Source organism: Takifugu rubripes, chromosome 20 (assembly GCF_901000725.2).
Source record: "Takifugu rubripes chromosome 20, fTakRub1.2, whole genome shotgun sequence".
NCBI lineage: Eukaryota > Metazoa > Chordata > Actinopteri > Tetraodontiformes > Tetraodontidae > Takifugu > Takifugu rubripes.
Window position 1 is genome coordinate 14,371,399 of NC_042304.1, and position 14,854 is coordinate 14,386,252.

General features: G+C 45.4%; 1 protein-coding gene and 1 long non-coding RNA gene across 5 annotated transcripts; both read left to right on the top strand.

The window, feature by feature from the left end:
* The first annotated feature begins 762 nt into the window (after positions 1-762).
* On the top strand, positions 763-1,851 carry LOC105417977 (uncharacterized). Its single transcript, XR_965409.2, has 2 exons — positions 763-1,021; positions 1,118-1,851. It is a non-coding gene; the product is annotated as an uncharacterized lncRNA (long non-coding RNA).
* A 1,687-nt stretch (positions 1,852-3,538) lies between these two features.
* On the top strand, positions 3,539-14,501 carry tmem125a (transmembrane protein 125a). 4 transcript variants are annotated; one of them, XM_011615100.2, is made up of 2 exons: positions 3,539-3,841; positions 12,496-14,501. In XM_011615100.2, exon 2 carries the CDS (start codon positions 12,684-12,686, stop codon positions 13,380-13,382), a length of 699 nt encoding a protein of 232 aa, XP_011613402.1. In that variant the 5' UTR covers positions 3,539-3,841; positions 12,496-12,683; the 3' UTR covers positions 13,383-14,501. The 4 variants fall into 4 exon arrangements, 2 of the variants coding, with proteins under 2 accessions (XP_011613402.1, XP_011613401.1); XM_011615099.2 differs by having other exon boundaries at positions 3,539-3,768; XR_003886201.1 differs by lacking the exon at positions 12,496-14,501 and adding an exon at positions 7,555-11,856 and having other exon boundaries at positions 3,563-3,768.
* The last annotated feature ends 353 nt before the right edge of the window (positions 14,502-14,854 follow it).

Below are 14,854 nucleotides of genomic sequence, written 5' to 3' on the forward strand. Positions count from 1 at the left end.
GCCTGGCTGAATAAAGAACAAAACAGCAAAAGGCACAGAGGACAAGTTGGAAATCTGTGTCTTCTCATCCACACAGTAAGAATGTGAGGTCTGATTATTGTCATGCTGCAGGCCTACAGATCTAATGAGCTTCACCTTTACTGGAAGCTCAGGTCTTCAGACCTGCAATAATTATTAATGCAGGGATACAAATATAAATCAGAGGGTTGAGCTTTAACACAGCACACAGTGGGTTTATTGTTACTGCGTTGTGGCTTTTTTCTTTTAAACATGTCAGCTGTAACTGAAATTGTCACACTGGCTTTACTTAAAATAGCCAAAACCAGTAATAACGTGCATTCATGTTGAAAGGATTTTTCCCTCCCAGCAATGTGAAAAAAATGAGTCTTGGCAAACCTGACGCTCAGGTAGAACAAACACAAAGAATTATTGATCAAAGAAGCTCAATTTGCAGCTGAAATTGGGCCAGAGAATTTTCTGCTCGCCCTGATTATAGCCGGTCGTTTCTATGGACAAACTCAGTGTTCCTTTCATTTAGATGGAAATGAGACAGAGATCTTTATAGGTCGGGGCTCAAGGTACCGATCGGTGCCTGATCAACCTTTGTGCTCACTCTGAGTGTGTTACAAGTGTACTGTGCAAATTTGTCATTTAACAGAACAGAGTTGGTGTAAAAAGAGCGTTTAAAGAATTAGGAGTTTGGCTAAAATGGATACACAGGGAAGCAGGCGTCCAGATATTTACTGGACAATACAAAAGCGTGGAAATAGAGAATACAGCAACACTAATGAGGAAATGCGGGGAGGCATTTAAACACAGGTGTCGCACATCGAGTGGGAGGGGCCACAAGAGACAACAGGTGAAACTCCTGATAGTAGTCACAACAAAAAGACCAAGAAACAAGCTCACAGCAGCCACAGTGGAAGCCCCATTTACACAGAGTGTTTAGGGAATTGTCAGAAATTCCCAGAAATCTGATGTGTGAACCAAAGGGAAACAGAGTTGTCCTGCTATTCTGCTGGTCAGGAAAGTAATTTAACCATCTCAACTTTTAGTATCCGGATAGTAGTTGCAATGACAGTGATTTAAATATGTTTTCCTCTTGGTGTCACCACAGCAGATTGCAGTGCATCTGTCAGTGCCAGCCCTCCCCGATTCTCCCAGGTAGACATGTAATAACACAGATGGAGTGCTGCTGCCACTGGATGCACCATAGAGACCATCCTGGTGGCTGTGAAGAACACGCTGGTAAACAAGTTCCCGGGTTGGAGCTCTCACAGAGTCGGCCGGGCGGCTCATTGGCATCCATGTTGACGGCTGTGTCAACCATTTCCTCATTCTCACAAGCTCCCCCTAAGAAAACCCATTTTTAAAGAGTGCCAACACATGATTGAGTGGACCTGAGCGTCGTGTTCATTTCAAATTTAACTTGATGTGAGCAGGAGAGCCCAACCAAATGGAGCGCTAACAGCTTTTCAGCACGCCACACTTCATAAGCTGCCAAAACGATGACGCCTGCGCCTCCAAACCTCCAAAAGTGCAAACATTTGCCATCCGAACCAGTAACCAGCCCCCCCATCATTACAGCTTTTGTCCAATAGGCTACGAAAGAATTCCGTTTATGTGTGTATGCTTTCATTCTAAATATCGATCCAAAAACTGACTTCAAAATCAAGGTCAGGATATAATTAATTAGTCCCGAGGGGCATATCCAGGCCACACGCTATGCAGGGGAAATAATAATATCATAAAATAAAATCATTAAAACAACTTTTGTTTAATTTAATACATCTACTGCTGTCAGCCTGCAGCCACTTTACATGAATACATATGTATACAGAAATAAACAAATTCCATATAATGTAAACGAGGGACGGTCCGTCCTGGGTCGGCACCATGGCGGCCCGCTGCACCTCCCGGCTGAGCCTCTGGTGGATGAAGGCCTCATTCGAGCTGCTCCATGCAAAAAGATTAACAAGAGAGAGGCTGCTCTTTGCAGCATCATTTACCTCCGCACATGAGAGGCGCCCATCTCACCCGAGCACACTGGTACGAAATAGCACCGCTAAAGTGTTTTTATCTGTCAAATAGCCACGCTCCAGAGCAGGGTGAAGAGCCTGCCATCTCCGAGGGCCTCAAAAAAGCAATAATGTTTAGGGAGTGAGCGCAAAGGCAAATATTTCCAATTGTTTTGTCTCGCAGCGTCCCGTAAAGCTGCACATAAACGTTTCCGTGTGTCGTCCCTACGTGCAGTTGGACCGGCAGCTCTATTGGATGCCTGCTCAAAAACTCAAGTATGTTTTTAACTGTCCGGCGCACGCAGTCTTTAGCAGCATCAGAGAGCTGTCAGCACAGATGAAACACTGTAAACATCACAGTGCCTCTCAGAAATCAGCATCCCAGCAGAAACCACTTTCAACTCTCCAAATGCTCCCAAAACAGCATCTGTGTTTCTGGGTTTCGCCTTGAAAAATGAGCAGGAATTATGTGCAGCTCACTGTCAGATGAGGTAAACAACCATTCTTGGTAATTAAATTTATACTTATATTCCTGCCATTGCCATCCTTTCATTTATATAGTGGGCTAAATAATATTAAAATGATTGAACACACATCTTTTTTCCCTCTGTTAAATAATACATGTTCAACTACAGAGATGTGTGTCGTTGGCATATCAGGCCAATTTGTTGTATGGCTACAGGCTATTTTGAAGGTAATATACATTGCTCATGCTAACAATCAATAATAGCAATTGTGTCACACTGATTGATTTATGAGTTATTCCACACAGGCTGAAACACTGGAAACATCGGCCATGGGGGCATTGGTTCTGTTTAGGTTGGGGACATTTACAAAGATTCAGGTTGCAGATGCACTAAACTGCTGTATCCAAAAACAACACAATTACACAGATGAGTCTGAATCTTTTTCTTCTGCGAATAAGAGTTTCTGCCTGCACGTCTCGTCCTGTGGTAGCACCACCAGCAAGTGACAAACCCTGAATGAAGCACTTGATCTAATTTTGGATCGTAGCCCTGGTGAGGATGAAAATATGGAGCCTGGAGAAGGAAATGGAGGAGCTATTCTGCACATTACAGGGGTCATAATACAGAAACTTTCCCTCTTGCAGAAGCTAGTTGAAATGTTTGGTAACCATAGAGATAGAAATGAGAGATGAGCATGATTAATGTAGGAAATTGAACATTTCAAAGCCGATTTACACACCCGGCACATTCTACAGCAGAACTAAAATAAAGTTATAAAATACTGGAATGATGAAAACAGCATTCACAGTAAACATCTTATTCTGTGGATGAAGGTTATATCAGAACTGATTCTAACCCCCCCCCAATCCCCCTTCAGCCTGCAGATTTATATTATCCATATGATGGTCTATGATTATCGAACACCTTCCGTCTACCCACCCCCGCAGCGGCTCTTCCTGAGGCTGTCCTGCCCACAGTCATGTGCTGAGGCTGGACCCGCGGTGGTGCGGGGGTCGGTCCAGCCGCCGTCTGTCCCCTCCCACCGGCGTCCTCTGCGTGCGCGGCCGCACCTGCATTAAACGGGGGAAGACCGTCCGGCGGAGAGCCGCAGATCCGCCGAGGGGCTCTGGAGAGGCGGCAGCCGAAGACGAAGCACTTTGAGCGGCTCCCACTTGGACAATCACATCCGGGAAAAGGTTAAGGGATTGTGGGGAAGGCGACAGACGCAGCCGCGGAATTAAAGACGGGCTGGCGGATTCGGAGCGGATCAGCCGAGCGCACAGGTACGCAGAATTCATGAAAGGAAGAAACTGCCCTACAGGCTCCAACTTCCTCCTTCAGATAAAAGTTTTTCATGTATGTACGTTTTTTGTTCCTTATATTTCAACTTGCGTAATTGTAGGTGATCCACGCTGCCGCAGACTGCTGAGCATTTCTTTAGTTCATTCAGCTGCTCATATTTCCAGGAACTTAAACTTGCAAACTCTTATTTGTCCACAGCGACATGTTTAAATAGCCCGTATTTAGTTTGTGTTACAGTATTGATCTCCAGTGTTTAAATAGCCTTACACGTATGGGCTTTGGGCGGATGTGCTTGGTTTATCCCTCTTTTTAAAATATTTTCACCCACTTCACAGGAGCCGCCAACTCATCCTGAAGATAAAAACCAACTTTTTATGTTTGAATCTCTTTAATGGGACGTAGAACTCTGTTAATAAAAACTTAAAAGAAGACAGAAGCTGCATTTCGATGACCAGTCTCGACCTTATTATCCTTTCAGAAATTGACTTTTAAGCCATTTTTCAAGCACTTTAAGCTCGTAATGTGCATAAATGAAGCATTCGTCTCAGAAACCATCTATTCTTAATTATACTGACTTTAAAGCTTTTAGTTTGTTTGTTTTGGATGGAAGCTCTACATGATCGTGCCATTTTAGTTTCCATCAAAACAAGGAAGTCAACAGTGTTGATATTTCTTCACGCCTTAACCTTTGCTCCTGTGGTTTGGCTGTTAACCTCTATGAAAAGATCATATCAGTTCTCATTTATTCCAAAGTGACTGAAAAAAAATTCCAAAAGAGAGACAGGAAGTACCAGTGGTTCTTTAAAACAGACCTAGTTATGTATGGTTACATCCTGCCATTATCCTTATAATGAATATAAGATGTGCTTTTGAATCCTTAAAGCATGTTTTGGAGCAGTCGTCAATGCTGGTGCTTGGAAAGTGCCTGCTGGGCGGGATAAGGGCCGCAAACTGAGCCAGTAACTGTAGATGACCGTGCACGGTGCAGAACTTACACCAGAGCTCTCTTCCTGAGATGTTTGTGGCCGGCCATGTGTTTGTGACACGGACGCCAGACAATAAGTGGGGCAGAGTGTAGCCCAGAATCTTAAATATCCCTGAGAGACGCTTTGTTTCATCGTCAGCAGATCCAGACTCGGGCACGTGCTGTGACATCAATAGTAGCTGTGCCCTGCATGCAGAAATGTTCAGTCACCAATAAGTGTGGTGTAGTCAATGTGGGCCGAATAATTCGTCTAGTTTAAAAAAAGCGTGTGTGAGTTTATCAGAATCTCCTCTCTCAGAATCCAAAAACATCAATGTTAGATGTTTTTGTGGTGAAGGTTTGCAGTCCTGACCCTCACTTGAGTGCCGCTATTAGGACAGCCTGTTAACGGGATTCATTTTCTTGTAAATAACATTTAAATAGCACCTGCGGCGGTACGGCTGAGGTCGATCGGAGGGATAAAATGACAACCGGCAGGTCGAGAGTCTAAAGGTCCGCTGTAAAACAGTCTGCAGGCGGCTAAAGCTTGGTTCAAACTTGGCTTTAGCATCAAATGAAAGTGCATGGAGTGAATTGCTGAGCACAAGTCTGGTGGGGTTTCTGAAGTTCACCTTTTATCCGGTCTATGTGCAACGATGAGCTCGATCGCTGCCAAAGGTCATACCTAACACTTATGACATGCAGGCATCATAAACGCTAGCTCATAAACATCTGAATTTTACGGTGCTCCACCTTTTCCATTAAGGGCGTGGTGACACACACTCTCAGGTAAACACAGATAAATAATAAAGTGTCCAGTCACGTACAAGTGACCCTATTATTCCCCATGAAATGGCTGTTTTTCTCAGCTCTTAATGCCAGATGCAAAACAGCAGACCACCTCTGAACCCCCTAGAGGAAAGGAGCGGGGGAAAAGGACTTTTAAAAAAAAAAAAGGGATCACTTTTCCAACGTCAGCAGGAATGAAGCAGAAGGGCCCAGCATGCTAATTGCTGGTTTAATTAAAGTTTCAATGTTGCAGCTGTGGAAGAGCGAGGAAAGCTGTCAGCTGTCCAGAGGTTTCACTTCCTGGAGCTGAAATCGTCCTCCAACGCCGGGGTTCATGTGCCTTAGTCATCACGCACAGCATTCAGTTCTCTACTCCGCTCTTTTGGTAATGGAGACTATTTGGCGGAAGCAGAAATTTTGAATACTTTTCTTTGTGGACCAACATTTTTGACCGCGGCACACAGGAGAGAGCGGGAGGGTTTCACAGCCGGCATTAGATCGAACTAAACTACTTTTTTTAAAAATAGCAATTTGAGGGGAGAAAACTCTTTTTCAAAAGGAGGAAATGCCTGTAGATAGGAAGGAAAATAATGGGGGGAAAATCTCTCCCCATTTTCTGGAAAACTTTAGGTAAACAGCGCCTTTTGTAGCCTCTGTTTGTTTTAGAGCTCGATAATGTCAAGATTTCCGGTGCAGTTGGCAAAAAGGTTCGTTTCACATACTGAGAAGAGATTCTAGAAACCTGATGGGTGATGGCACCACAGCGTGTGTACATCGGCGTGTGCATTAGAGAGGGGCCAGTGACTCCGGTGCTGGCACCTGCAGACAGAAGGGAATCCATAGCAAAGAAACACAATCCACCCACCCCACATGCACACATCTTCCTCCAGAGCAGACAGAAGAGGGGAGAGATAAGAACTTAGCGAGATAACAGAGTGTTGGTGGTGAGACCGGTGAAAAGAGGTGCACGCTAGAACATCGTGAGGAAGAGATGCAGGTGGCGTTTGTGTGTGTTTGCGTGTGTGTGTGGACACGATGTCAGGAGGGGCAGGTCAGGGCGATGCTGTGCCACATAAGCTGAGAAATGAGCTCGGCTGGAATTAAACCGGGAGCCGGAGACTGAATTCAAATGGGAAAGCTTTGTTGAGAGGTAGAAATGTCAGTCGGCATGCAGCTCGAATTCAGGGTTTCTTTTTAATTTTTTTTTATTTCATTGTTTGTCGTGCACACAGAATGCATTCCTATGTATCAATAATGGAGCAGTACAATGTGTAGGAGAGAAAATGTATAGAATAAAATGTGACTGCAGTGGGGAATGGAAAAGCAATTAGGATATTGATGCAGGCTGCCATTGCAATAATGAGCATAAAACAAGGGTCATTTTTCCAAGTCATCTGTTTTAAGGTTATGTCTCGTTGTAAATAGGCTTGTAGATGATCCCGTGAAAGGAAGGGGCGTCTAGAAATCTGTTTTAGTCAGTTCGACCAGCACGGTAACGCCCTCATCGGCACGTGATGTTGATACAGATGCGGCTAAAGACTCCCTGCTTAAAACATCATCTCTGCTCTTCACATCAGCTGTTGTTGCCAGCAGAGAGCTTTTCTTCATGCAAATACAAAGTACAAACCAATTTCAAACATGAAAAGTAGGAGAAACTTTCTGAGCCATGGAGGTGCAGTTCACGGTCAGACTTCACAGAAGCTCTTTTCCTATTAAGATTTTTTTTTTTAAAAATCTTTTAGTGCTGCTGGAAGAGCTGCAGGTCACAGCTCATCAGTTTTTAAATTTGAATTCTTATTTACAACTTTTATTGAACTAATTTAAACTGTCTAAAGGTGTCGGATAATATTTAATGACGTGCTGAAGCCTGTGACGAAGCTTCCAAAAGAATGTAAAATGGTCTTTGAATGGACAGAACAGAGGGAGAATAAATATCGAACCTTGTTGAACAGAGCTTGGGATGAAGAGTCTTTTCTGCTGGTTTAAAGCCGCCCCCCGCCGATCTGTCTTATAGGTTCCCCCTGTGATCCCTGACAGACGGTGAGGATGGTGACACTGACTGGGCCATTGTTTCCTGGCTGTTTCTGGACAGAGCCAGACTCTGATATGGGTCTCTGCTGTCCATTGTGACCGCAGAGAAAAAAGATCAAGCTTGTGGACCTTAAAAATGCATGTAGACCTACTTAGCATTGCTTATCTTTGCCCGAGTGGATATAAAGATTGAGTGCTCTCTCTAACCCCGAGCGTGTGCCTCCGTCCTCATCTCCAGCTCTCTGAACCCTCGTTACCTTATCCCAGGCTGCTCGCCGCCCCCCCCCCCCCGTAGCCTCAGTTTCATCTGTCTGTCCCATTCTGCGTCCCAGATGACAACTCAGAAACATCAGTTAACGTCCTTCTCCGCACGAGCCTGCCTTCCTCTCCTCTCGGCCCCCGTGGCGCTTGGCACCGACGCCCATCTCGCAGACAGATGGAGCCAACCCTGACCCCTCTCCTCGCCTGCAGGGACGCCAAAAGAATCTGACGAGAGGAGGAGGGGTTGGGGGTTTGGTGCGTGTATGTTGTGGCGGAGAGTGAAGAGTGTTGCTTTGTCACCATGGTAACATCGCCTCGCTTCCTGTGAACTGCTTTCAGGCCAGACCCAAGGCCCTTGGATGAAAACAAACTCAATAGGAATTACAGCCAGAGGGCCAAAACGGCCTCGTTTCAGTCCCCCAAACGGCGCCGGCCGCGTTTTTGTTTTGATTATTTGGCAGAAACTCTCCCATAGTTATTTGGAGGGACAATACAGAAGACAGAAAGTTCTACTTTCAGGATAGGAAGAAATTGTGGAGAGCACACGCTCTCCAGTCGGGTGTGTTGGGTAAGTTAGCCTGAACGCCACTAAACGCCTTCAACCAGCTGCAGGATTTGTGTTTTCCCCAGGATGCAAACGCCATTAAAATAAGGAAAGATCTGATTGTGGTTGCAGGAGTTTGGTGACAGATTTACTGCCCTTGTTTGCAGTCTTTAGCTCTGTTCAATGCCGTGAGTGTTGCAAAGAATTGTGGGGCTTATCACCTCCTTCCTTTCATCAAAGCTAATTAGTTGCCAGAGGAGATTTGAAAGGAAACGGCGAAGCACCTTTTCTCCTTATTTACCAAATATAGTCCCAGCACTGATACTTGCAGGTCATTGTTCTCACGGGGACTTTATAAGCAAAAATCCACAGATGGATTGCATTTGAATCTGAGGCTGTTCCTTCAGGGCAACAGTAATTTAATTTCGGTGCAAAATCCCAATGGAAATATTTTTAATTCTTCAATATTACATTTTGCTGCATCACCAGCTGAATGCCTTTGCTAGTACAGACGACTTTAATTCCCAGCACTTCATCTGTTAATAGAATTCCCCCTCTGAAGATAGATTAATAGCTTTTAATAACTGAAACTACTAATATAGTCTTCCTTGGACCAGATGATGCCCGTTACCATGGTGATAGAGGCACCTCTGTGACACCTTTCTGTGACACTCGGCACATCATACGCCACTAAGCTCCCTTATAAAGCTTTGCGGGTTTATTCTTCAAACAAATATCCTTTTCCACGTGCACCACCTTTACCATCCTCTAATTTACCTGCTGACGTCATCCCGATTAGCCTAAGCTGCGAGACGTCCAATTTTAAATGAAGCACGAATCAACAATAAAATGAGACACTAATGGCCAGTGAAATGACTTCAGCGGACTGACATAACGGAGAGGGGAATACTGGAGTCCCAGAGCTCCTCAGGTAATTGGAGTGCACTCGTGTTTTTTCACTCTTAAAGCGCGGGTCCTCTGTGACCTTGCAGCCTGAAAACTTGGAGGCGGACACGGTGGGAGCACGCGAGAGGATGGTTCTCCACATTAAAGGGTTCCGGTGGATGGTTGGGATTCTTTACGCCGCATTTGCATAATGGGTGAGGTTTGCTCCATCGTTCTGGTTCTCAGGTGCAGCGCCGAGCATCAGGAGTCCTGCAGTTTCAAAGGAAGCCATTCGCCACTTTCTTTAGCTGCGCGTTTTCAATAAATTGAGATAATGATCACTGGTGGAGCACTTCAGACCCTCCTCGAGCAACTCCCAAGCAGGAAACTAAGATGACGTTGAGATAGATGTTGTTTTGCCGCTCTTCCTAATTGGACCGAATGAAGGTGCTGGTGCTCTCTTTGGTTGTTTTTTTTTTAGCATATTTTATCAGAGGCCTGACAGATACTACATGTATATAGTGAATATGCAAATAATATTGGAGATGGGTGGAATTTCCCTCCTGATGTGCGAGGCCATCATGTCCAGGAGGACTTCACAGTATTACCTGGTACTGTTTAGGCTGCGTGATGTTAATGGGGTCAAGTCATGTGATGCGACGAACGTGTGGGGAAATGCACATAAGGTAATGAATACAGAGGCAGAGGAGTTTTCCAGTGTGAACAGTAAAACTGTCGATGCGCTGCACCTTGATGGCATTAAAGCAAATATAGTCGGGGTTATGGCTGATGTTATCCTGCATCATTTCAAAAACGGCGGTGCTGACGTGACCATGAAGTGGTGACTGGTGTTTCTGGCCCTGGAGCTGGAGCTGAAGCTGCAGACATGAGCCGGATGGGAGGGCTCTGAGTGGACAGTGAGCTGTGTGAGACACGTCCTCTGCCATCCCGCTGCCGTGGACTGTTATTGTGTGAAACCCAAACAGGTGTGTGTTGCCTGTGGGACGGCTGGCCGAGGGCACGATGAATGCATCGTGTTGGCAGAGGATCCAGGACACCTGGAGCAGGACAGGATGGCTCCATAGAAACAATATAGACTCCCCACCCATGCATGTGTCCCCATCACCAGTGTCCCACACTGCTGATGTATATTTGTGTGACCATTTTCTGCTGATGAACCGAAACCGGCAGAGAGCGAGTCCCTTCCCTGCGACCCTGTAGGGGAAAAGCGGTAGAGAATGGGCGGCTGATGCCGCATGGTGGCGACAATATGAGAGTCTAGAGGTCATTGAAGTAATAAAAGAAGAAAGAGACACTGAGCAGTCGGTCTGTATTGTAACACACACCCAGGCAGGAAACAATTCCATCTTATATTGTTTACCGATCCATCATTCATGGTCCTGTCTCACTGTGCTGCCAGCTGGAGGCCATCGTGAAAAATAATATTTAATTAGACATTAAGATTTCATAAGACAAAGAATATTGCCTGTTTGTTTTTGTCATCTTCACAACTGGCTCCTCATTACACACACACACACACACACAGCTCAATTGCCGTGCTATTTCTGTGGTCGTACCTGTCAGTGAGACCGAGTTTGATCCAATGGGATTAATTAGTAACTAAGCACGCACCCGTGTGCACGTGCGTGTGCGCGTGCGCGCACCCACAGCGGCTTCTGTTTTTCTCTTTTTGAAGTGCAGTTCAAAATCGAGACACATGCCAGCAGGCCTGCTTGGCAGTTCCTCAACCTGTCCTTTTACTTACTCTTTACTATTAAAGCGAGCACGTGCACACACGCGCTGAAGGTCCCACCGGAGGCAGGATGTGAGGAGGATGTTGCTAATAAACACCACACCTGCTCTGCTGTAATTAGCAGACTCTTCACACCTTGCGTACGTCATGAGTCCCTGTCCCCTCCTCATTTTTCTGTAGCTTTATCAGCTTTTAGACACTTTGAACGGCACTTTTGTATCTGTTTAAAGAAACGGGGGCCTTGCTGAACACAGGGTTTGCTGAACTCTGCTGACTTTGACAGATTTAAAGCTGCTGACAGATTTTTAAAGAGAAGACATCCGCAGCCTTAACCTTGAGGATGATTGTTTAGGCGAGCGTGTGTGTTTATGCATGCCGAAATGTTTACATGGTGTGTTATGAGGAGATGATGAGGTTAAAATATACAGGAGAGGAATTAAATATGCTGAGCTAAGCTGAAGCTAACCATAATGCATAATGGGCAATGCACTCATTTAAGAGGAAAGGAGATTAGGTGCACATAATAACTTCAATTTTTGGATTTATGACCTGAGCTTCAGTCAACGTGTAGGACGGATTAACATTTAGTTTGCCTGATAATGCACGTGCGCCTTGTTTATCAAGCGATGTATGCTTGCTGCATCCAGCCACCTTGGATGTGACAACTCGATAGCGTCGTGATAAGAGAGAGAGAAGGTCAAAGAAGTTTGTTTTTTGGATATTGAGAGATGCTGCAGGTGTGAGAAGTCACAGAAATGCAGGTTTATGTTAGCTTCATAATGCCATTATGAGCTGTGGGTGTGGGTGGACACAGGATTGTTTAATTGAAGCTGCCCCCCCCCCCTCCCCACTGCAGGCATCACTTCTTCATGCTTACTGATGCCATTTCCAGCATGTCAATAATGTATACATTTGTAGGCTAGGGCATCAAAAAAGGGCATCAACAGCAAGGGCATCAAAAATTCATCAGGCATCAATCTTCTGTTGGCTAAATGTGTCAGGAATCATCGGGCACCTACGTTTCAAAGCCGACCCATGCACGGTGGGTTAGGGTCTCTTCACGCTTCGTTATATTGCACCTGCCGGCACTCTGAGAGCGATCCATGTGGTCAGCACATCGGCCAGCTCAGCACGTGCAAGCTGGGAAAAACCGAGGGTTAGCATCGATTTTTAAAGGGTGTGACGCTTTTAGGTGTGACACAAATTGTTCTCCCCTGTTGTGGAGACTTGAGCAGTTGGGACAAAGAGAGGTTCAAGTCTACATTTTAGTGCTCTCGTAAACGCTGCCTCGTATTTGTTGCAGTTCCGCTTACGGTTGACTGAGTGACTGCTGGCTACAATAAACTTTAACTATCGCTGCACCAAAGACGCTAACCCTTGTCCTGCCTGTCAATGTGTGACCATTATTTATTCTATTTTATAAGATTAAATAGTCAACAGTGTACCTATACTACTAAAACTGATATCCTCTTCTTTTCCAGGTGACTGCTGCTGCGCTGAAAAACCAGACTGTTTGGATGTTGAAGCTGCAATAAGACTTCATATTTGCATGTGTTTCTGTAAATAGTCATCTACAATCATTCACATGCACCAAGATCATTCACATGATCTTAATTAATAGAGTGTAAACAAACAGGGGCCATTTTTAAAGGGTACTGGTTGTATCAAGATGCCTGAATTGGAAGACTATCCCCCAGTGGGGGGTCCCAGAGACTCTGAGCTCGGCCTGAACGGTCCAGCAGACCCACGTCGGATTCAGCACGGTATCCTGGAGGAGCAGGTGGAGCTGTGGTGGTTCCGAGATCCTGTCAGGTCTCTGCTCTGCTACACCGTGGCTGTGCTCCTAATCTTGGGTTGTGGGTTGGGTGGCGTCGGCCTTCTGTCCACCACCACCAGCGTCTCCAGCGAATGGCGGCTGGGAGCCGGCACGGCTCTCTGCCTTCTCGCCCTCGGAATTCTGCTCAAACAGCTTCTCAGTTCAGCCGTGCAGGACATGAACTGCATCCGCAGCCGGCAGCGGATCAACATGCTGAAAAGTGGGGGTCTATCGGACCTCCTGGTGGTTTTCACCACTGGCGTCTTACTGTTGATTTGCGGAGGGGTCCTTTTGCACCTGGCCCTTGTTAACCACATGCCAAAGCCCGGACAAGCCCTTAATGACATGTACATCTCTGGCGTGGTTTTGCTTACTGGAGGTGGAGCAGCGGTTCTGGGCGTGGGGATACATGCGCTCGTAGTGGTCCTGCTGGAGAGGACGAGGCACGGACGAAGGCTGGTGGACCGGGTCTTAAATATCTTCACCGTTTCTGGACGCATGAACCGGCAGGCTCGTGGAGAGACTACCTCCAGTTTGGCTAATCTCATATGAGATAAAGGCAGAGTAATTTTGGCCTCTTGTTCTTTGGTCAAATAATTAACTTCCACCTGATTAGATTAGACTTCATACCAAAGGAAAGCTGATAACAACATGAGAGGCAAAATTATTCGAATTTGCCAGAAGAAGGCTGAAAGGCCCGACGTGTAACAGGACCAAGGCCCAACTGGCCACTGTGTAAAACGAAAAACTGTTTTTGTGATCGGGTATAAAGTCAACTGCTTGAATTTTGAAGTTTAAATCCCAGTTAGACTCGGACAAGGTCCCGAATGCCAAAAATGTGGGGACCTGTGAGAATGTGGCACAAGCAGCAGTGCACAAGTGGAATCATGGATCCTGCTCAGAACTGGAAAAGGCTTAAATATGATGAGAAGAACTGAATTCAGAGGAGAAAAATATCTTTCCTGTCAAAGTTTGAGCAATTGTTCAGACTGTTTGTTGCACATTCCAGTGTGACACAAAGCTCCAGTCCTGTGGGGCTACACCTTTCACACACAACATTGTAATTACTGAAAGAAAAAAATGAAAATCATCCTTACATGTTTTCTTTGTGATGAAAGACATTGTTTACATGAAGTATTACACCAGTTGGCATCAGACCGAGGAGGCCGCTGGGTAAACAACCTGATTTGATTTTGCTTTTCTCATGGATTGTAATAATTTAAGCACAGGAATGTGTGTAGTGTCTGTAGGCAGTGGACAGAAGACAATATGATTGTTGGAAAACGGTAAATAGCACTTTAAAATGTATTTATGATTGCGTTTTTGGGCGTATTGGCACATATTGTCTTAACTTTAATCTCGATTTGCTCGCACCTGTTTTGATATTAACGGTGAATCACAAAAGCCTTTGCAAAGGTTTTCATTTGTTGGCAGAATCACTTCAGCTGAGGCGCGTTCATCCAAACTCTTCACTCTTTCGTTAAACTTCGGTCCTCATTAGAAAAGGTTTTAAACTATCAAAATCTTTGGAAAAATAATGTAAAAAACTGACGTGAACATTTGAATCGTCCGTTGGCTAAATGTACAGTATAGCATACAACTTGCTGTATTGATTGTTGATTTTAAGTGTTGAAAAAGTTTCAAAGTGAAAGAAATTACGTGATCTCCGCATAAGCCTTTTAGTCTTTCCTCTCAGAACAACCCCAGTAAATGCCCTGCATTGTTTTGTGTGTGTGTGTCTGTGTGTGTGTGATGCCTCCTGATCTATCTGCACATACACAGCTGCTTTGAAACAGAAGGGGTCACACAGTTAAACATTGTTGGAGACGATGACGGACGGCGCGCTGACGGCACAACACACACGCCGATGGGGCTGGTGCAGGCTAGCACCACACACTTTTTTTTCTGCAGTTCTCCCTAATACGAATCCTTCCTTCGACCTCCGTTGCGAAATGGCGATAGCAGATTGTGGATTCGTGCGTGTCGGCGAGGAGCGCGAGAGGAGCGCGTGGGAGGACGTTGAG